Here is a 23,743-nt window from a genome sequence, read left to right as displayed (position 1 = left end):
ATCAGCTATTGGATGTCAAACATTTGATAAAGTTAAAGTTTGTTTTGTTTAACACCACCAGTACAGCACATTGACTAGTTTCATTTAATCATCAGCTATTGGATGTCAAACATTTGATAAAGTTAAAGTTTGTTTTGTTTAACAACACCACTAGAGTACGTTGATTTATTAATCATTGGCTATTGGATGTCAAACATTTGGTAATTATCACATATTGAAAGGAAACCTGCTACATTTTTCCATTAATAGAAAGGGATCTTTTATATGCACCATCCCACAGACAGGATAGCACATACCAGGATAAAATCCTAGAGTGATCGTGCATCAGTCAAACTCTTTACCACTGTATAATACCTTCTGTATAATAATTTAATTTTCTTACACACCCGTTGGTGAGAACACCATTAATTATTTATGATAACACATAACATCAATTTAAAGACATATAATTGGCTGCTCCTCGGTGATGACCCAGTCGCAACAACAATATGATCCAGTGAAAAAAAAGCGTGATAACAATTGATTGCTTTGTGATGTATAAGTAATCTGAAACAAATTGTACGCAGATGTATTGTGTTGTGCCTGTACCTCAGATTGTACTTATATCCAATTAAGGTTCAAGCATGCTGTCCTAGACACACACCTCAGCTATATGGGCTGTCTGTCCAGGACAGTGGGTTAGTTGTTAGTTGGTTAGTGGTTAGTGAGAAAGAAGGTGTAGTGGCCTTACACCTACCCACTGAGCCCTTAAGAACTTGCTCTGGGTTGGAGCCGATACTGGGCTGCGAACCCTGTACCTACCAGCCTGTAGTACAATGGCTTAACCATTGCGCTACAAAGGCTGGTAAACATGTTATAACAGGATGCTAAGGAAAGTGATATTTCAAAGGGAGATCACTCATATTAATTTCATGTTACTTTTGTTTAGTCTGACCACACTACTTTAGGAACACATAAACTTTGGGACCTACAGTATTTATTGCATCACAGTACAAATAATAATTAAAAATTACTATTACCCCAGCAGGCACTCATAATGGGGAAAATCAAAATCATAATTTCTCACTGAGAAATCATCTTGTTGGTACTAAATATGACATCTTCACAATTTGGCAAAGCACACATAATGACATCACATAGTTTAAAGCGTTTGCATTTACGTCTTTCTGGTTTCAGTGTTAAACTTGTAATAAAATGATAGTTTAAAGCAATTCATTATAGATTATAGCTGGGGTACTAAATAGAATAACAAACTCGGTACCAGTTATCAAATTTATGTCCCTCATGAAATAATGTTCACTTGTCACGAGCTTCAGCGAGTGACAAGTGAAAATTATTTCACTCGGGACATAAATTTGATAATAACTGGTAACTTGTTTATTTATCCTCTATATAATTAACTATTACACTGGTAACTCTGCATTGTAATTCCAGAGTACATCAACATGTTTATGATGAAGTACACAGTGGATGGTGACCAAAAATGTAATTCTCAGCTTCCATTCTATCCACACCAGGTAAGCCACAATCCAGGCCTTCCTCTATAGCCAGATTTATAGGATATTAAACAAGCTTCCATTCTATCCACACCAGGTAAGTCACAATCCAGGCCTTCCTCTATAACCAGATTTATAGAATATTAAACAAGCTTCCATTCTATCCACACCAGGTAAGTCACAATCCAGGCCTTCCTCTATAACCAGATTTATAGGATATTAAACGAGCTTCCATTCTATCCACACCAGGTAAGGCACAATCCAGGCCTTCCTCTATAGCCAGATTTATAGGATATTAAACAAGCTTCCATTCTATCCACACCAGGTAAGTCACAATCCAGGCCTTCCTCTATAACCAGATTTATAGGATATTAAACGAGCTTCCATTCTATCCACACCAGGTAAGTCACAATCCAGGCCTTCCTCTATAGCCAGATTTATAGGATATTAAACAAGCTTCCATTCTATCCACACCAAGTAAGTCACAATCCAGGCCTTCCTCTATAACCAGATTTATAGGATATTAAACAAGCTTCCATTCTATCCACACCAGGTAAGTCACAATCCAGGCCTTCCTCTATAACCAGATTTATAGGATATTAAACGAGCTTCCATTCTATCCACACCAGGTAAGTCACAATCCAGGCCTTCCTCTATAACCATATTTATAGGATATTAAACGAGCTTCCATTCTATCCACACCAGGTAAGTCACAATCCAGGCCTTCCTCTATAACCAGATTTATAGGATATTAAACAAGCTTCCATTCTATCCACACCAGGTAAGTCACAATCCAGGCCTTCCTCTATAGCCAGATTTATAGGATATTAAACAAGCTTCCATTCTATCCACACCAGGTAAGCCACAATCCAAGCCTTCCTCAATAGCCAGATTTATAGGATATTAAACGAGCTTCCATTCTACCCACACCAGGTAAGTCACAATCCAGGCCTTCCTCCAAGTCACAATCCAGGCCTTCCTCTATAGCCAGATTTATAGGATATTAAACGAGCTTCCATTCTATCCATACCAGGTAAGTCACAATCCAGGCCTTCCTCTATAACCAGATTTATAGGATATTAAACGAGCTTCCATTCTATCCACACCAGGTAAGTCACAATCCAGGCCTTCCTCTATAACCAGATTTATAGGATATTAAACAAGCTTCCATTCTATCCACACCAGGTAAGTCACAATCCAGGCCTTCCTCTATAACCAGATTTATAGGATATTAAACGAGCTTCCATTCTATCCACACCAGGTAAGTCACAATCCAGGCCTTCCTCTATAGCCAGATTTATAGGATATTAAACGAGCTTCCATTCTATCCACACCAGGTAAGTCACAATCCAGGCCTTCCTCTATAACCAGATTTATAGGATATTAAACGAGCTTCCATTCTATCCACACCAGGTAAGTCACAATCCAGGCCTTCCTCTATAACCAGATTTATAGCATATTAAACAAGCTTCCATTCTATCCATACCAGGTAAGTCACAATCCAGGCCTTCCTCTATAACCAAATATGTTATTAGCACACCTTCCAAGATATCCATTCTGTCTGTAGTTACTGTAGTGTTGGTATAAAGTCATGTATATTTTGGATCATAAACACAGAGGCATTGGAACTAGGGCGGCAGGGGGGGGTAACTGCCGCTCCAATATTTGGACAAAAAAAATAAAATAATAATAAAATTCTATAATTGTTTTGGTGTTTTGCTAAAAAAAATTGTATGAGATACCTACCAAAGTTGTCTCTGAAATGCAGCAGAATGCAGGAAATGGCATCTAGCACTTTGCTTGGGTCGACATTCGCCTTCCCAATATTAATTTGCTTCCGATGCCTCTGTAAACAAGCTGCAGTCAATAGCAAGTGGGAATTATTATATTAGCTCAGGTGATGAGAGTGCTGGACTCATACAGAGGAACCATGGTTCAAATCCCCTCAGACGAGCTTCATTTATCTGTTGTACAATAATTTTATAATATGAAATCATACTGACAACATGTGAAATATACCGGAATTATACCCATTTCCGTGAGTAACTTTATTTCAAACACATTTATCAATTGCACAAAAATAATTGCTTGCAGTGTACTCTTGTTACCAACGTTTTAGGCCTATACTGCATAAACATGCAAAACTATCTGTCAGGTCAGGTCATAGGGTTTTACGTGCACATTCAGAACAAGCTGTTGTAGCGCACGCCTGTCATGGGCACAAGAGCCGGCCTTGGCCGGCTCCTCCGTCCATGACAGGAAAGGTGGGGGGAGGAGAGAGGAGGGACCGCCTGCACTGGCAGGTGCAAGGGAGCACCAGCAGCCCGATCAAATCGGTAGCAGGCGGGTGGGGGTGGTGGTGGTGCTATGGAATTTGAATGGAGCAGTTAAATGCCAAAGAGAAAAGGGTGCGCAATTTTGATTAAGGGAATTTGGTGCAATTTTGAACAGTCGGTCGAAAGGTAAATAGCCGAGCTAATATAGGTTTTGATATTAGTGAATCGAGGGTCGCCCGTTAATTTTAGACCACTACGATGCTGTGGTGTCTCCCTAGGTTGCCCATAGGGCCCTTATAAAGGGCCTGACCGCTTCTGCTCGTGGCATCACTATCTGCGATAAAGAGTGTTTATATAGTGAATTGATATTTTCATTGGTCACTGGCCTAGACATGTGATTACAGTTTTGACGTGTGTATTGCAGTCTTCAGTCATTGGAGATCAAAAGAATAGAATGGCATGTGATAGGTGTTAAAGGTGTTGTTATGCCAAAACTCAGTGAAAATGGCCATGGTAGCTTGGATTTTTGATAATGCTTAGAAGAAGTAAAAACTAACCAAAAGAAATATTTCCCGGGAGATTCGTTTTTCTGCGCAGGAAATTGGGAGACTTGATCAAATACTGGGAGTCTTGTGCGGAATCTGGGAGAGTTGACATGTCCTATTTGTACCACATTTCAGGGTGTGATATTGTAGAATGTTCTGTTTTCTTCTAGCAAATAGTCCAGACAGTGTTTGTGATTGGAGCTCTGCTATGTGTGCCAATACTACTCGTCCCAAAACCGTTCATTCTGCGTTACCAGCACAACAAGAGAAAACGAGTAAGTGTTTTATTTCTTACCGGTGACGGTTGTATGTTATTAGTCCCCTACCGGTCCAGACTGAGGCGACTATAGATTTCATCACTGTCCGTCTTTCTGTCTGTCTGTCCCCAGTGGCGGATCCAGAAAATCCATTTAGGGGGGCCCCAATGACACGGGGCGGAATGCCAATGGAACTTTGCGGGAGGTTTGGAGGGGATCGTAAAAAAAATGAAAATTAATATATAATAAAATTATAACTGTTGCAAAATTTAGGGGGCCCTGGGCCCCTGGCACCCCCTCCCTAGATCCACCTCTGGTCCCACATAGAATTTTCTGGACTTTTCTTTCACAATGCCTCAAGATACTGAACTGAAATTTTATATATAGCTTATCATAGATTTTCATGGCAATTTACCTTTTTTTTTGGAGTTATCGCCCTTAACTTAGGAGATACAAAAATGTGTTTTTCTGACTTCTTTCGCAATGCCTCAAGATACTAGGCTGACATTTTGTGTATAACTTTATCATATACAGATCAAGTTTGACTTTCATAGCAATTTACCCATGTTTGACAAAGTTATGGCCCTTTGAACTTAGGAAATATGAAAACTTGTTGGGCCTGGTAGGAGACAAATACATGTATTACTCAGTTCTCTCAGAATGCTTGTTGGGCCTGGTAGGAGACAAATACATGTATTACTCAGTTCTCTCAGAATGCTTGTTACGTTTTGGCAGAGGGGGCGGGATGTAGCCCAGTGGTAAGACACTCGCTCGATGCGCTGTTGGCGTGGGATCGATCTCCGTTGGTGGGCCCATTGGGCTATTTTTCGTTCCAGCCAGTGCACCACAACTGGTATATCAAAGGCTGTGGTATGTACTACCCTGTCTGTGGGATGGTGCATATAAAAGATCTCTTGCTGCTAATCGAAAAGAGTAGTCCATGAAGTGGCAACAGCAGGGTTTCCTCTCTCAATATCTGTGTGGTCCTTAACCATATGTCTGACGCCATATAACTGTAAATAAAATGTGTTGAGTGCATCGTTAAATAAAACTTTTCTTTCTTTCTTTTTGGGGGGGGGGGGGGGGCAGAGATGTAGCTCAGTACTAAAGTGCTCACCAGAGGTGCCTTACAGCCTGTACATACAGGGCCGTACCCTCCTGAGAATCTCACTTATTTCCTTTTCTTGTTACTCCCAAAAATAGCATACACATCTCAGGGTTTAATTTGTATAGTGTTTCATTTGTTTATAAAACGTAGTGCCCACCCCCCTCCCCCCCACCTAGGATTTTGATCAGGGTCCGACCCTGACATAAATAGCTGTGGTGTGTACTGTCTTGTCTATTGGAAAATGTATATAAAATACTCTTTACTCCTCTTACCGATAAACCAGCAACATATCTTTTTATATAAACTTCCCAATAGACAGGACAGTGTAAATCACAATCGGTACATCAGTACATAGCTGTGGTGTGTGCTGTCCTGCCAATTGCAGAATGTATATAAAAGATCTGCTTCTGCTTTATAGGTAGAAATAGCCTATATGGTGACAATGGGTTTCCTCTCTCTCAAATAAATGTTGAAATCAGTGGCGTAGTATGAGTTGCCAGGGCCCGGGGCAAGGCAAGTATTGCGCCCCCAAACCAATGGACCATTAGCACTCCCTAAGTCTCTTTTGTGCCAAGGGCAACTGCCCCGGTGGCCACACCCACGCTACACCACTGTTTGAAATCACCAAATTTTACACACCAAATAGTCGTAGCTTAAAATGTGCAGCGAAGTTGTTAATCAAACATTTTCTTTCTGTTTATTCTTATTAAAAACAGGACAGTCATGCATATTTGGATAACAAACAAGCAGTTTTCCACACTTTTATTAAGTCAAATGACTAAATATGATAACTATATAGTGTGATTTTATATCTTTTTTCTTTAAGTTAAAGCATGAATATCGGATCCTGTAATGATTGTAATACATCAATGTGCACTAGTGGTGTTGTTAAACAAAAGAAACTTTACCTTTGTAGATGAGATTTGCCCTTCAAGCCAGGTCGACAGATGCCTTGTTGCCCAATGAGATTCCTCAAGATGGGGTAAGTGCAATTTAAATGATTTTTTAATTACTCATATTGTCTTTGTATTGTCAAAGTATTTCACTATAATTGTGGGTTTTTTTCCTTATTTGAAATTTGTTTGTTTTCAATTATAATTTCTTTGTTTTATGTCTTTGTTTTTTGTCATAGCAGCATTTAGGCAATGCTTATACAAGCAATTCAATTAATGAAAATACTAAACATTTTTGTTGTTGTTGTTTTTTCAAAACATATCCCAATTTGGTATTTTTGTACAGTGTATGAAAACCTGACCCACCAGTTTAGTAGTTAATTAGTAATTTATGATTTTCATTTTTAAATATTTTACTGAAACAAAAGATAGGACAATTTATAGTTGATAAACGAAGTGAAGTCATCCTAAGTTGGTTTAGTTGATTAGCTTTAAGACAATAGCATATTTTTTTGTTAAACTACACTTCCATTTGTGTTTATGTTCATGTCTTATGTTTATATATAATGTCTAACAAAACTATTAGAAAAAATGACCAGATACGTTCTTCACTAGAAAGTGTTTAATTAGTATTAATTTCACAAATATAACAATTATACTTATTGTATATAATTATAATTTGTGGGAAGAAAACATCATGGCATAAAAGAAGATGACCCACTTCAGTTAAGTGAAATTGGGATATAAATTATAAAGGAACATTCTTTTATTAATTTCAATTTATTTCCGTGCTTATAACCAATTAAGGATGAACATGTAGCTCAGTGGTACAGCGCTCACCTGATACGCGATCCATCTAGGATTGATTCGAGTCGGTAGGCCCAAATTGGGCTATTTCTCGTTCCAGCCAGTGCTCCACAACTGGTGTAACAAAGGCAGTGGTATGTACTATCCTGTCTGTGGGATGGTTCATATAAAAGATCCCTTGCTGCTAATCGAAAAGAGTAGCCTATGAAGTGGCGACAGCAGGTTTCCTTTCAGTATATGTGTGGTTCTTAACCATATGTTTGATGCCATATAACTGTAAATAAAATGTGTTATGCGTCGTTAAATTTAACATTTCCTTCCTTCCTTCCAATTAAGGTTCAAGCAACCTGTGTCCTGGGCACACACCTCAGCTATCTGGGCTGTCTGACCTGGACAGCCGGTTTATGATTAGTTGTTAGTGAGAGAAAAATTGGTGCCTTTAAAACTTGCTGTGGGTGAGGTCGGGTATCGAGGTCCGAACCCAGTACCTACCAGCCTTAAGTGTGATCAATGGTTTAACCATTATGACACCGAGGGTTGTAAAGAATTTTTTTAATCATAAAACGTTTATCAACAGAGAATGGATGGCTGTTAGCAAAGGTTTGGCTGTGATACAGTCACAGCCAATGCTAGCTGACAAAAATTAAAAAAGAGACAAAATTACAGTATTGCATTGTGGTCAGTAACCAACTAATAATTCAGCATGAAAGGTTATTGTTATAATTACATGTATAACAGATAATACACAATTACATAAAAAAAAGCATGTTAATAATGTTTTATTATTGTAATGCAACTGCTGAATTTACTTTGTAAACAAAATTGCTGTTATAACAAAGGTCTGGTGCCATTTGAATGAATTTATATACAAATGAATGAGAATTTAGTGATACTTAACTTAATGTGTAAATTAATTGAAATGCAAGTTATATGCATGCACATAATAATAATAATAATAATAATAATAATAATAATAATAATTTAATACTGCAGTTTATCTTTCGTTACACATATACATGTACATTAAAATCATTAGGGGCAAATTGTTAAGTACATGTAGTGTCATTATTTAATAATTGACGTCAAATAATCCAGAATTTTTAAACTAAAGAAGAAATACTACTTTTATACTGTCCTGTGCTATGTTACATATAAATAATAATTCTGTTTCACATCATAATTTCATCTACATATATTTTTTCAAATTTATAATTATAAACATTTTTTTTATATCTCCTATGTTCAATGGCCATAATTCTGTCAGAATTCAAAAATGGATAAATCGCAATGAATGTCAAACTTGATCTGTAATTGAACATGATATAACTAAGCAAAAAATTTAAGCTCAAGTCTATAAGTGGAACAAATGGACAGCAGACAGAAGGATGGAGATGAAGCCTATAGTTCCCTCCAATTGTACTGTTAGGGGACTCGTAAGTCTAGTTCAGGTAAAATCTATGTTAAAGTAAAATGTTGAGACTTATCTAGAATCCATGGCCTGATTCCCATTTAAGATGACTACAAAATCAGAAACTTGTATATATGTATAAGTATATATAGATGTATATATATGTATATATATGTATATATATATATAGATGTATGTATATATATATATATATAGATATATATAGATATGTAGATATAGATGTATATATATGTATATATATATATATATATATATATATATATATATATATATATATATATAATAATGAAAATTTATGTATGATATTAAAGAGAATTCTAGGGTGGCTTCAAAGATTAATGAACAGGAGCAAAAATAATTGCTATATAGGCAGGTGATATGTAAACTCGGATATATAAAAGGAATTCTATAGAGATATGTTTTTACAATTGTTTTCAAGCAGCTAAAATGATAATGGTGCAAGTAAACCATAATCAAGCAACATGCAATGGAAAATGAGCATCTATGATATTCTTGGTTTTAAACTGAAGACTCAATATAGGTTCTTGCCTGTTGGCCCCTCACAAAACCACTTGTTTTGTATTCGACAGCAACAGGGTACTATTTAAAGCAAACTGAAGTCAAATTTTCATCTTTGTAAAAATATAGTCTATGCTGTAAAGATACATTTATATTGAGTACTGAATAATATTATTAATTTAATCTACTTGTACTTGTACTGCAAGGAAACATGTAGATAATATTGGTTTTCATCGGGTATGCATGGAAATTTAACAGTAAAATATGTCTGGTGTGCATTTGTGGCAGTTAATGATCTACATTGTATTTACACCTATAATACATGCATGTTATTAGAATGTTTCAAGAATGTTTGTTTTTTCTTTAAGCATGTGTTGAATGAGCATGTTTTTTTTTCTTCTAATATTTACTCCCTTTCAATCTTCAAACTTTTATGTTCAGTCGTGTTTGCTGTCTCAAAACTGTTGCATGACTAAACTGCATGCTTCACATTTTGTGAGAAATTGTTTTAAAAAAATTGTTTGGAAGAATTTATTTTTATGTAGGTACATTGTTTCACATAGCGTATATTTAGGACTGTCTTAAGCTTCGAAACACTGACAGACAGATTATTCTATAGAAAAAAAAAGAGAGGGTGGATGTATCTATAAAAGGCCCATGATTAATAGGGAAATATACATGTATGGGGTAGTGGGTGAATATGGATCAGTTATTCATTTCTTAAATATCATTAGGCAATCATGTGTAATTAAGTTTGTTTGTTTTTGTGGGGGTTTTTGTGGGGGTTTTCAGGGGTGGGTGTTGCGTTAGGTTTCATTATATTACAATGTAATACTGTGGTACCTGTATGTGATTATGGTCGATTAATGTTTCATATTAAATTTACTTTGAGTTTATTGGGGTGGATAGTTACTTAATAGGGTTTCTGGAGACCTGTAGAATATTGTGTTATATCGTTTGTGAGACCCTTAATTCATCACTTGTAGAACTTTATAATTATGTAAATTAATGCACTTGATATACTATACGAAAATAAAAGGTTGACTAAAATAGCACAATAACACAATAAAAATGTTAAATATTATTTATCCAAATATCTGAATCTTAATTGTCTTTCTGTTTACATTATGCATATATATATATATATATATATATATATATATATATATATATACAGTGAACTCTGTCTAAACCGGACTCACTTCGTACCGTCGAAATAGTCCGGTTTACATAAAGGACCGGTTTAGACAGAGTTTCACCCAGAGTTATGGTTCTTGAATGATCAACAATGACATTTGATCCCATGTTTTGACTGCGGATTTGAATCAAATTCTTGTATTAATTTGACTTTAGTTTGTAACGGAATTTCGATACGTTGCCGTTTTTGGGGTCATTCCGCCATTATAAACGAAATAAGATAACACAAAATATACGAGCGATTCGCACCTATTTATACATGCGTTAGGTTGACAAGTATAACTCGCCGAATTCATAAGAGTGAAATCAGTTAGGTATCAACACACACACTAATATTAATCTGATTGATCTAACGACCTACCGCAATAAGAGTAAACTTCACACGTGTGCGATTACATTTTGTATTTGGCGTCCTGATTAGTTAGCAATTGACGATCATTGTTCAACTAATTAAGCAGCCCGTCGTTCAGTCAAATCCCAATCCGGTGTAGACAGAGGTAATTAATGCATGAACGGTTCTTTCGTTCTTGATTTTTTATCCGGAGTCCGGAGTAGACAGAGTACGGATTAGGCAGAGATTTATATCTAAGAGATAAACGGTAGCTGGACGGGACTTTAGAAATGGACCGGTTTACGCAGAGATCCGGATTACACAGAATCCGGTTTAGACAGAGTCCACTGTATATATATATATATATATATACACACACATATAAAGTAGTATTAAATGAACTTTCAACACAAAGGCACATATTTTTACGTTCCATTATGCCTCACTACTAAAAAATGGTGCAGGGATGTATATAAAATTTGTAGTGTTAAGCTTTTTGATTGATTCTGTACACCAGTACATAACACACATTCTAGCAACGTGTAGTACGTACCATAATAAATGGTGTCCTATCTGTGGGAAAGTGCCTATAAAAGATCTCTTGCTGCTACCCAATTAGGGTATGTTAAATTGTTGGTGGCCAGAATTCATCTAACACTACAGTCTATGTTACTGTATGCCTGACACTCAAAATTAGTATTTGCTTTTTAGACAATGTGCTGGGGTGCAATATTTAGAAGTCCATCTAAACTGTTTAAATATCATGTAATGTTATCATACCAGTTTTCTAGAGTGCTCTCCTCAGATACTTCGGTCATAAGATCAAAATGCCCCAGTACACCCTTTTTTTCATCATCCCATCCAGTGCACCATTACTGGTATATCAAAGGTCATGGTATGTGCTGTCCTATCTTTGACACAGTGTATATAAAAGGTGTAAAAACGCCTTACTGTTAATGGGGGAAATACGTTATTTGGCGCAGTTTAATTGTAACAAAGATGAGCATATTGAAAATTATTTTGAACATATTGGTATTGGTAGGTTTAATATTCTATTTATTGCATAACAGTAATTCATATTCCTTGTTATCTCTATATCCCTGTTACAATATTAGCCTGGATTGCATATTGGACCCCTTTATCAGATACATGAGTATTTTGCATTTACCATAGTTTGACACCCAATAGCCGATTTTTTTTTTTGGTGCTGGAGTGTCATTAAACATTCATTCATTCATTCATTCATTCAGAGACAGTAACAATTTAGGCATAACCATCCAATCAGTATTACTAGAGTTATGTCCCTTTATTCCTAAATTCCATTCCCATTTTAACCTTTAATTTCCGTCAAAAAATAGTAAACTGAAATAATGGGGGTAGGGGGAAAATGGTATCAGTGTTCTGTAAGCACATTTCTAGCTTTATTTTATGATCTTTCCACAATGTAGTGCATGAATGTTGTAAGCTGCCGGTGCTTGAACCATTTTATTTGCCTTTTTGTCACTGTCGGGTGTAGAAAGGTATCAAGACCGTTAGGGTCTCCCGAAGTCAGTCTGGTCCGAGCACGACCCAGCAGACAAGTCCTGAGCAGGGGGTTGAGCTGGGGGTAAGTGCTGTGCTGCTCACATCATAATATACATGTGTGTGTAGTCTTGACCGCATTCGTAATATGTGGTGGTGTGGTTCTTAGAGTAGTTCTTTATGTAACTGATCTACCTTGCTGCATGATGTGCTTATTTATATTTCTTTCTGTTGCACTTTTGTTCTTTCTTTAATTGTATTATTTGTAGACAGATCAGAGCTACAGATAAAAATATTTTAATTGAGACAAATGAACCAAGAATGCAAAAAAAATAATCATATTATATTGCCATGGTTTTAATTCTGTTATTACATATGTAAGTTTACACCTTTTAGAAATCTAGATTTAAGAAACCAGAGCCCCATTTTAAGAAGTGTTAGCGCTATTAAAACCCAAGTGCCTAACTACCATATATGCACTTAAAGGGACACCCTAGGTTTTAAACACTACATCATATTTTTTCACTATTAGAGCCGTTTGTGATCTCTGAAATCAAACATTACTTATATTTTATTCTTTTGATTATCCATTTCCGTAGAACGGAAGTGATTCTGGTCATCCTGGTGTTTCTAATACAAAAAAAAATCATTTTTAGTATTTTTAAAAATGCATATGTGTCTGAGAAGTAGCTGTTTATTGATTCGAGTTCTAGTCTATTTTTAAAGATATTTCCCGTTTTAACGTCACAGACTCTTCTTTCACTCTATTGTAACTTTATTCAAATGTGTTACAGGTTTGTAAATTAACTAAATTTAGTGTTCTTTTCTTACGGTTTAAAACTAGGGTCTGTGTCTTCCAGGTCATTTTAGCTCTATGATTGCTTCAAAAATGGACCTAGGTTTTTCAGAGTAGCATGCAATATACAATAAGGGGAAATCACTTTAAAAAGTTTATATAATGTCTTAGTGATAAAAACATAAAATAACTGACTACATACATGTACTCTTGTGAAATGAGATCGCAAATAACTTTCAAAAAGTAATTTTGTCTTTAATTCTTACTACTCAATGACTGGTATATCAACGGTTGTGGTAAGTGCTGTTCTGACTATGAGATACACATATAAAAGATCCCTTGCTGCTAATGGAAAAATGTAGTGGGCTTCCTCTGATGACTTCAAGTCATAATTACCAAATGTTTGACATCCCATAGGCGATGATTAATTAATCAATGTGCTCTAGTGGTGTCGCTGAACAAAACAAACTTAATGTAACATTTTGTGAGTATACACATGTAATTAGTACAAATTTACACAATGTATTTATAGCATTCAGAAACCTGTCCTGAATGAATTGTCTTTTCCTACAATTGCTACAAATATTTGGTTTCAACTTCAGCTCTCTACATTGCGACCGATTTGGTCACATATGTAACCAGTTTTTTAATTTGGAGACTAAAATATTTCATTGTCTCGATTAATGAGCACTTAAAACACACTAACACATACAGCTTGTAGTTATGATGCAACTTAGGAGTGTTTTCATTGCAGTCGTGTGATTTTTTTAATTTCAACTTATTGTCGTGCTTATATCCAATTAAGGTTCAAGTATACTGTCCTGGGCACACACCTCAGCTACCTGGGCTGTCTGTCATGGACAGTGGGTTAGTGTGTGTGTGTGTGTGAGAGAGAGAGAGAGACACACACACAGAGACAGAGACAGACAGAGAGAGAGAGACACACAGAGAGACAGAGACACAGTGAAGCGGGTATAGTGGTCTTACACCTACCCATGGAGTCGTTAAAACTCGCTCTGGGTATAAGCCGGTACCGGGCTGTGAACCCTGTACCCACCAGCCTTATATCCAGTGGCTTAACCACAACACCACCAAGGCCGGTCATGTGATACTATGTCATGTTATACTTATGATGTAACAATACATATACATGTACATACAACAGGAACCAAAATGAACAAGTTTTACTATCACTGACATATCGTGAAAGACAACCATGCAAACAGAATTTAAAAAGGAACACTAACTATAGATTGGATTTCAAGTGATCGTAAAGCTTCATGTATAACCACAGTTTGTGTGTTTACCACTATCAGAATTATGATCATTTGATATGTCTACAGTTTTAACAATATCATTGAACACTGGATTCAAGTAAAAAACTAATTTGCTACTGAAATTTCCTGCTAAGCATTAATGAATATGACTGATATGTATTATTCTAACAGTGACTAATTTACTAGCAGATTAATTTACACTACTCTTTTCATAAATGAAATACTATCATATACTCAGAAATATACAATACTATCATATACTCAAAAATATACACTTTTTCCATAAAGGAGATAGTTTCATATACTCAAAAATATATTAACTAATAAAATAAACTCAAGTGTATCTGTTGAAGTAACAGAATACGTGTTCTTCTGTAATCATTTCAAATTGACTTCTATCTTGTATTTTGCTCCATTAACATATCAGTGGTAAAGCGCTCACTTGATGTGCGGTCGGTTTGGGATCGATCCCCGTCAGTGGGCCCATTGGGCTATTTCTCACTCCAGCCAGTGCACCACAACTGGTATGTGAAAGGCTGTGGTATGTGCTACTGGTACCCTGGGATGGTGCATATAAAAGATCCCTTGCTGCTAATAGAAAAGAGTAGCCCACGAAGTGGCGACAGCGGGTTTCCTCCCTCAATATCTGTGTGGTTCTTAACCATATGTCCGATGCCATATAACCATAAATAAAATGTGTTGAGTGTCTTTATATAAAACATTTCCTTCCATTAACATATTGATATTTGATTGTCATACATTTTTGTCATATTTACACTTTATGGTGTTTATCCTGAAGTTAATATTTTTTATATTGATTGGTGTGAAACTTGCCAGACAAGAACTATTACTTTATTATTAACATGTCAAACATATTTTGTGTGATAAATGATGTTGCATATATTAAAGAAGAGTGAATAAGAATGCATGGACTAGTTTGCTATGTTTTACATCTCGGGTGAAGGAATCCTCTTTCTCACATCGGTAGACTGCCATTCTAGCTGTTACATGCGTTTTCTTGCTATCATTACGTAAGAATTTAATTTGAAATTCATCGTCCAGGCGGTTGTTTATATGCATATTGTTTTGTAATAAATAACATCATGTTACAGAACATAAGTTAATTTATTGATATTGTTAGTTGAGTGATTAGGAAATTCATGACATAGTTTTATTAAAAAAACCCAACAAAACCAAACCCAACCCTCCCCTGCAATATCAGTACTGTAACAGCTAGTATATGTCTAAATGCTTATAATATTTATATACATTGATATGGCTTTCATTAGTTACAGTTATGGAACATTAAAGCCTAAGCATTTTGAAATAATATGCAAGTAGTTTACACTTATGAACAAGGTTTTATGCTGGAAGACACTACAATTTGTTTAACTGAAATGGGTGTCCCAAAGTCAAGTTGGTGGTATGTGTTTGCATATAAAATATATTCCAAAATATATCTCCTGAAACAAATCTCATTTGAACCATATATTGTGTTAAATATATTAAGTCTGCATCTAAAGAAACTGTTGACTGACTAATTTTATTTCAATTTAAATGAATCACTTAAGATTGTTACTGTTAGTGACTGTAAGTCAGCAAATGAAATCCCTGTTCGAGTGTTTTACAAGCAACAAATGCCTGACATACTAAATCTTGTTTAAAACTTGCACATTTCAAACTTTTCCAAGGCTCAAACTACATTTTGTGGTGTAAAAAATAGTCTTTGCTTTTAAAAGTTTAAGCTGGAAACAAATACTAGAATGTGAGAAGTGCAGTTCTTGAAAATGTCTAAAAATGAGACTCCTATAATTAGGACTTTTTGTGTCACTTTTTTTTATTTCATTGACATTTTTATGCAAGCCAATATTAATTGATTTCTTTAAATTGAATACCAGTATATATTACATATAATTTTGTATTTGAGTATTTTCTACCTCAAAACTATTGAGCATCCCAGTTTTACATACTTTATTGACTCAATACAATCCTATATAAAATATTTAACTCATATGATCTGACTAAGTTTTTGAACTGTTGATATGTTTTCCCAGAGTAGTTATTATAACATGAGTGTTTTATTTGCAGGCTGTATCAAACACGAATATTGCTCTGTCGGTGAACTCTGCTGGTGATGCAGAACTTGCAACCAGTCATTTAGAACTGGTAGCTATAAGTGAGCACGAAGAGGAGGTTTGTGAAACTTTGGACATCTCTACTCAGTATACAGTGAAAACCATAAGTTAATAAGCGTATGACACAGGAGGAGCAGGGGGTAACTGGCCCAATAGTGCTGGAGTAAAACCTACAATTCGAGCAAAACTGATACAGATATTCAGGCAAAATGTGCTAACCTGAGACCTTTTTACCATGTATTTCCATCATTCTACACTCAAAATTAGTTGTAATACTTATAATAATGCATAGTGATTTGTTTGCAACCCTATATCACTGTTTGGTAGTGATGCTAATATGAATAAATGTTATCCAGATTTGGTTATTTTTGTTTAATTTGGGCAAAATCCAGTCTGCCCCCCTACAAAAGTGGGAGTCTGTACGCTAATGATGGAAACCTATATTAAAGCTGTGGTCTTGAGTACTAGACTAAGTATATTTTTAATTAGAATGGACTAAACTATGGGGTGGGATGTAGCCCAGTGGTAAAGCATTAGCCTGAAGCGCGGCCAATCTAGGATCGATCCCCATTGGTGGGCCCATTGGGCTATTTCTCATTCCAGCCAGTTTACCACGACTGGTATATCAAAGGCTGTAGTATGTGTTATCCTGTCTGTGGGATGGTGCATATAAAAGATCCCTTGCTACTAATGAAAAATATAGTGGATTTCCTCTCTAAGACTATATGTCAAAATTACCAAATGTTTGACATCCAATAACCGATGATTAATAAATCAATGTGCTCTAGTGGTGTCATTAAACAAAACAAACTTTTAACTGTCTAAACCACATTCAAAGGGACAGACACCGATCCATGTGTGGATTAGGGCTTCTGAAAATACTTTTAAAACTAACTTTATATATGTGAGTGCAAAATGTGGGTTTTTTTTAATTTGTTCTCATGCATAAGTATTTTTGGACCTCCTCCCTCCAACTACTATCCTGTCTGGAAGATGGTGCATATAAAAGATCCTTTGCTGCCCATCAAAGAACTTGAATGGAGGAGCCAGCCCAGGCTGACACCTGCGCCCATAACAGGCGTGCATAATATAGCTTGTTCTGAATGTGCACGTTAAACCCTATGACCTGACCTGACCTGACCTGACCTGACCTGACCTGACCTGATCCATCAAAGAGAGTAACTCACAGAGTGGCAACAACAGGCTTCCATACTTATCTAGCCAGTGCACCACGACTGTCATATCAAAGGCCATGGTATGTATTACCCTGTCTGTGGGATGGTGCATATAAAAGACTCCTTGCTGCTAATCTAAAAGAGTAGCCCACGAAGTGGCAACAGCAGGTTTCCTCTCTCAATATCTGTTTGGTCCTTAACCATATGTCTGATGCCATATAACCGTAAATAAAATGTGTTGAGTGTGTTGTTAAATAAAACATTTCCTTCTTTCCATTCTTATCTGTGTTATTCTTAGCAATGTGTCCAATGCCATATATAACTATAAATACAAAATCTCTTAAGTGTGTCATTAAATAAAACATTTCTTCCTTGAGCCACTGGTTATACTTTGTGAAAATTAAATAAATTTAAATGTAGTTTTCTTTCTATTTCAGTTTGATTTCAGTGAAGTGTTTATCCACCAGACTATTCACACCATCGAGTTCTGTCTAGGCTGTATATCTCACACTGCGTCGTACCTCCGACTTTGGGCTTTGAGTCTTGCACACGCACGTATGTTCACACCTTTTACAGTTTTTATAGACAGTTTGTATACTGAACTCCATTGTAAATGCAACACCCAATTTTCAGTTATTGTTGCTAGCGAATGTGTAAGATTGCTGTAAAAAAAAAAAAAACCCTAACCCCAGTATATATTTTTGGGGTTATTTTCAGAATACATCATACATCCAGTTACACAAAATCAGTTAAATATAATTTTTTTCTATTCTTGTGATATCCTTTTTTAGGACTACTAATGTATGACTAAGCCATCCTACCAACAAACATTGGCAATATAGTCCATATTTATTTTATGCAGGTCTCGTTTATTTATTTGATCAAAGGTGAAAATCGTGTTTAGAAAATACTTTTAAAATTAATTTCTGCTTCTCTTTGAAATATTAAGGTTTTTCTATCAGGTCCAATGTTGTTGGTTTTATAAACATTCCTGACACTATAATGTCAACCTCTGGGTACAAATTAAAATGTTCAAGATAGCTTTGTCAAGTTTGTGATCCAAAGATGGTAAGATACGTGTACCTATAAAACGTAGCATCATGGCAACACCATAGACATTGCATGCAGCAGTTGAGAGTTAAGCAGCAGTTGAGAGTTATGCAGCGGTTGAGAGTTATGCAGCGGTTTAGAGTTAAGCAGCAGTTTAGAGTAAAGCAGCAGTTGAGAGTTATGCAGCAGTTGAGAGTTATGCAGCAGTTGAGAGTTAAGCAGCAGTTGAGAGTTATGCAGCAGTTGAGAGTTATGCAATGCAGCAGTTGAGAGTTAAGCAGCGGTTAAGAGTAAAGCAGCAGTTGAGAGTTATGCAGCAGTTGAGAGTTATGCAATGCAGCAGTTGAGAGTTATGCAGCGGTTGAGAGTTAAGCAGCGGTTTAGAGTAAAGCAGCAGTTGAGAGTTATGCAGCAGTTGAGAGTTAAGCAGCAGTTGAGAGTAGTGCAGCGGTTGAGAGTTATGCAGCGGTTTAGAGTTAAGCAGCAGTTTAGAGTAAAGCAGCAGTTGAGAGTTATGCAGCAGTTGAGAGTTAAGCAGCAGTTGAGAGTTAAGCAGCAGTTGAGAGTTATGCAGCAGTTGAGAGTTATGCAATGCAGCAGTTGAGAGTTAAGCAGCGGTTGAGAGTTAAGCAGCGGTTTAGAGTAAAGCAGCAGTTGAGAGTTTCCTCAGGTGTGAACATTAGATAATTCATACATATAGGTTTGGACTAAAATCTGTTGACAGTTGTTGATGTTTTGTGAACTGTGATTTCCAGAGTTGTCCGAGGTCCTGTGGAACATGGTGTTCAGCCTCGGTCTGGGCATGGACCTCCAGTGGTTAGGCAGCATCATCGTGTTCGCCTTGTGGATGTTCTGGGCCAACCTCACACTGGCCATCCTGCTGCTCATGGAGGGACTGTCCGCTTTCCTGCACACTCTCCGTTTGCACTGGTGAGTAGTTCTCTTTCCTGCACACTCTCAGTCTTCACTGGTGAGTAGTTCTCTTTCCTGCACACTCCGTCTGCACTGGTGAGTAGTTCTCTTTCCTGCACATTCCATCTGCACTGGTGAGTAGTTCTCTTTCCTGCACACACTCCGTCTGCACTGGTGAGTAGTTCTCTTTCCCGCACACATTCCGTCTGCACAGGTGAGTAGTTCTCTTTCCTGCACTCGCTCCATCTGCACTGGTGAGTAGTTCTCTTTCCTGCACACGCTCCGTCTGCACTGGTGAGTAGTTCTCTTTCCTACACACACTCCGTCTGCACTGGTGAGTAGTTCTCTTTCCTGCACACGCTCCATCTGCACTGGTGAGTAGTTCTCTTTCCTGCACACTCATTGTCTGCACTGGTGAGTAGTTCTCTTTCCTACACATACTCCGTCTGCACTGGTGAGTAGTTCTCTTTCCTGCATACACTCCATCTGCACTGGTGAGTAGTTTTCTTTCCTACACACCGTCCGTCTGCACTGATGAGTAGTTCTCTTTCCTGCACACTCTCCGTCTGCACTGGTGAGTAGTTCTCTTTCCTGCACACACTCCAGCTGCACAGGTGAGTAGTTCTCTTTCCTGCACACCCTCCATCTGCACTGGTGAGTAGTTCTCTTTCCTGCATACACTCCGTCTGCACTGGTGAGTAGTTCTCTTTCCTGAACTCGCTCCATCTGCACTGGTGAGTAGTTCTGTTTCCTACACATAATCCGTCTGCACTGGTGAATAGTTCTCTTTCCTGCACACACTCCGTCTGCACTGGTGAATAGTTCTCTTTCCTACACACACTCCGTCTGCACTGGTGAGTAGTTCTCTTTCCTACACACACTCCGTCTGCACTGGTGAGTAGTTTTTTGGGGGTTTTTTTAAACAATACTTATTCATTTGAAATAAATGAAATGGATCGGCAAACAGGCTGTAGGCCTATGTAAATGCCTCTCCATGATATAATTTGACATAATACATTAATTGAAATAAATGATGAACATGAGTAGTTCTCTATCTTGCACACAATCTGTCTGCATTGGTATTTCTCTTTTCTGTACTAGTGTCTGAGCTCAGTAGACAAGTCATAAAATTATTCCTTTTTGATAAAGTCCTTGGCTTATATTCTTTTCAAATTTTAGCTTTATTGCTGAAAAATAGAAAGCATTGCTTTTAAAATGAGATTTAGCAATTTTACTAAAATGATCAGCTTACAGTAAACATATTTTTTTTTTTTTTTTTTTTTAAAGCCACCATATTAATCCAAGTTTCTCTTAATAAAAAATGCATACCCTGCACCTACACACTTGCAAGTAATTATTTACCAGTTTAGTAAACACTTTCATTAATACTGAGTTCATCCATATATAATTTGTTTGTATTTTTCTTTACAGGGTTGAGTTTCAGAGCAAGTTTTATGAAGGAAGCGGTTACAACTTTGAGCCATTCAGTTTCAAACACATTCTGGACATCGACTCTCTTGATGACCTCAAGTAACTGGGTTCAAGTCTGCATCGTGCTCGACCTCATCCAAGAAATTACTTCAACATTTATAGCCTTAACTGAGAATGTTTTTCTACATTCTCATTGCTTGTTTCAACCTTGATTTTTGATTATAATAACTTTTAATAAGAATACAGTCTGTGACCTCCACCAAGTCTTCAACCAAGAAATTAATTCAGCATTTCCTGATGCAGTTGAAATATTTTTTCTACATTCTTGATCATCGCTTATTATAAACTTAATAGCATGGAACTTTGTCTTTTAATGACAGGTTGTTTGTTTCAACCTTAATAATATAGAACTTTGTTATTATAATGACATGAAATAACAATTGTAAAGTTACACATATTTGGCTTTTATATGCCTAAGTGCATATGGTTTTTTTTTAATTTAAGGAAATTATATATTAGATTTTTTGTGGTAGGAACTATAATAATGAACAGATTTCTTTATATGAATGTTAATTAACAGTGGTTATTAACTAGTTAATATTGACATTTATCCTATAACTTAAACCCATTTGATATTTTTCATTATTAACCCACTTAATATTTTTTTTGCTGTCAATGGGTCATTTGTTTACAAGCCAAGAAGACCTGTATACGTGAGAGTAATGTTTTGATATGATTTATTTAAAGTGTGTGAAGTCAAATTACATTTGTGCTAATCGTGATGATGTCATATTACTGTTAAAGGCAACACTGGATTTACTAAATATCTAATTAACATTTTATAAGTGTTATACATCTAGAATAACTAGAATCACTACTCTTGTCTTTGAATATGTAAAATATCAACGTCATCTAGTTCATCAGTATTTGTCACGTTTGTCTTGGCAGAGTCTTCACAAATACAGATTAATATCAGACTTTTTTTCACCTTTTCATACATCTTACCTTAGTGCTTCACCCTATTCCTAATCTATTAGACTGGTCCAAATATTTCAACAGCCAAACTGCTATGAAGATTCATTAGACTGTGGGTACCCACATCCTGTTATTTGGTTGATAGATGTTTATATACATCTGTATAATAATATTATTACAATATAAGTGTTAAATTGTTTTATAGAAATTATTGTTATACGATGTCAGATTTGTTTTCAAGTTGGAACTATGCACATAATACAATTTTCCAACTGTTGTTTTCTTTACAGATATATATTGATGCAAATGTGTTAAAATAAAGTTTTATTATAGTGAAAACAACTATTTTTTGTGCAATTCGATAAGGTTATTTTTTAATGGTATTTTTTTTATACATGTATATGTATTTTTCATAATCATTGGTTCATGTGAACAAAAACTGTTATTGTAAGATTAATTATTTAATCTTGACAAATAATAAAATTGATTTGTTAATAATACTGATATACTGTTTCGAAAAACTGAAGGTATAATTGTTAAAAATCTACGTTTAGTAATATTCACATTAATTAATTTGTGAATAAATTAAAAATAATTCACTGTGTTCATTAATTAAGCCTAATACAAGAACAAACTTTCCATAGAAATTCCCATCAAAAACTGCTTTTAAAATATTCGTATTACATGTAAAGGTCACAAAAACGTGTCATGCACAGCATTTCACAATTTGTTTAAAAGTACAGTCTTATATATTCATCCATTTTTGTAAGATATATGAAGCATTTCATTAGTATATCAAGCTTTTAGTATTTTCAAATTTCCCATTCACTGTTGTTTTAATACATATACAAAGCAGGATTTTATATTTACACCAGCTGTTTTACAACAGCACTTTGACAACAGCACTTTGACAACATCATTTCCGTGTTTTATATATTTATGAGATTATTTATGTAAAACATGATATAAGTCGAATACAAAATCTAGGGTATTTTTTTTATTCACGTTTTGTTGAATCAAAGAAACAACTGTATTTGTACTCCTGTATGTAAATATATTAAAGAATGCTTTTGCATATGTTCATCATTTTGAAATTGCTGGACAATGCTGATATAACAACTGTTAAGACTGGAATCAGGAAAAATCATGTTCACGTTTTTAAAGGTGCATTGTTCTATGTGTACACAATTTACGCAAATACATGTATTTCAGAGAAATGAAAATTTGACATTTAAGTTAAAAATTATCACATAAACTTATGAGTGATATGCATGGTTATTGGCACACTTTCGATGTCTTGATTGACAGCCGATAGGTAGTTTTCCCACTGACAGCACTAGAGTCTGATAACCATGCGTACCGGTTCGTTTATGTGGTAAGTAACATGTACCATGGTGTGATGAAGTTTGGCTCAGTGAGAGGTGAGGTATGAAAATTGTGCAGTTACACAGATTTATTGCACACTATTTTCAATTGGTAAACAACATAAGAGTGATACAGTGTACTTCATGTAATGCAAATAAACATGAGAATTACAAATTTAAATTACACCATTTGATAAGATTCATACAATTAACTATTAATAGAAGTACCGTACAGCATTGAATAGCAAC

The 23,743-nt window shown here is 35.8% G+C and overlaps 1 protein-coding gene across 3 annotated transcripts in view; it reads left to right on the top strand.

Annotated features, from left to right (window-relative positions):
- The window catches only part of LOC121378989 (V-type proton ATPase 116 kDa subunit a1-like), a 70,583-nt gene extending 47,209 nt beyond the window's left edge, over positions 1–23,374 (top strand). For 2 of the 3 annotated variants that reach the window (XM_041507419.1, XM_041507418.1), the window contains exons 17-24: positions 1,435–1,517; positions 4,488–4,592; positions 6,599–6,664; positions 12,375–12,464; positions 16,541–16,645; positions 18,200–18,317; positions 19,568–19,742; positions 21,156–23,374. In XM_041507419.1, coding sequence (XP_041363353.1) covers positions 1,435–1,517; positions 4,488–4,592; positions 6,599–6,664; positions 12,375–12,464; positions 16,541–16,645; positions 18,200–18,317; positions 19,568–19,742; positions 21,156–21,258 — 845 coding nt within the window. In that variant the 3' untranslated portion in view covers positions 21,259–23,374. The remainder of the gene's footprint in view (positions 1–1,434; positions 1,518–4,487; positions 4,593–6,598; positions 6,665–12,374; positions 12,465–16,540; positions 16,646–18,199; positions 18,318–19,567; positions 19,743–21,155) is intronic. The other variant, XM_041507420.1, reaches the window with a different exon arrangement.
- Positions 23,375–23,743: the final 369 nt, after the last annotated feature.

The sequence above is a fragment of the Gigantopelta aegis genome, chromosome 8, assembly GCF_016097555.1.
Source record: "Gigantopelta aegis isolate Gae_Host chromosome 8, Gae_host_genome, whole genome shotgun sequence".
Lineage (NCBI taxonomy): Eukaryota > Metazoa > Mollusca > Gastropoda > Neomphalida > Peltospiridae > Gigantopelta > Gigantopelta aegis.
This window is presented reverse-complemented; position numbering and strand designations above follow the sequence as displayed.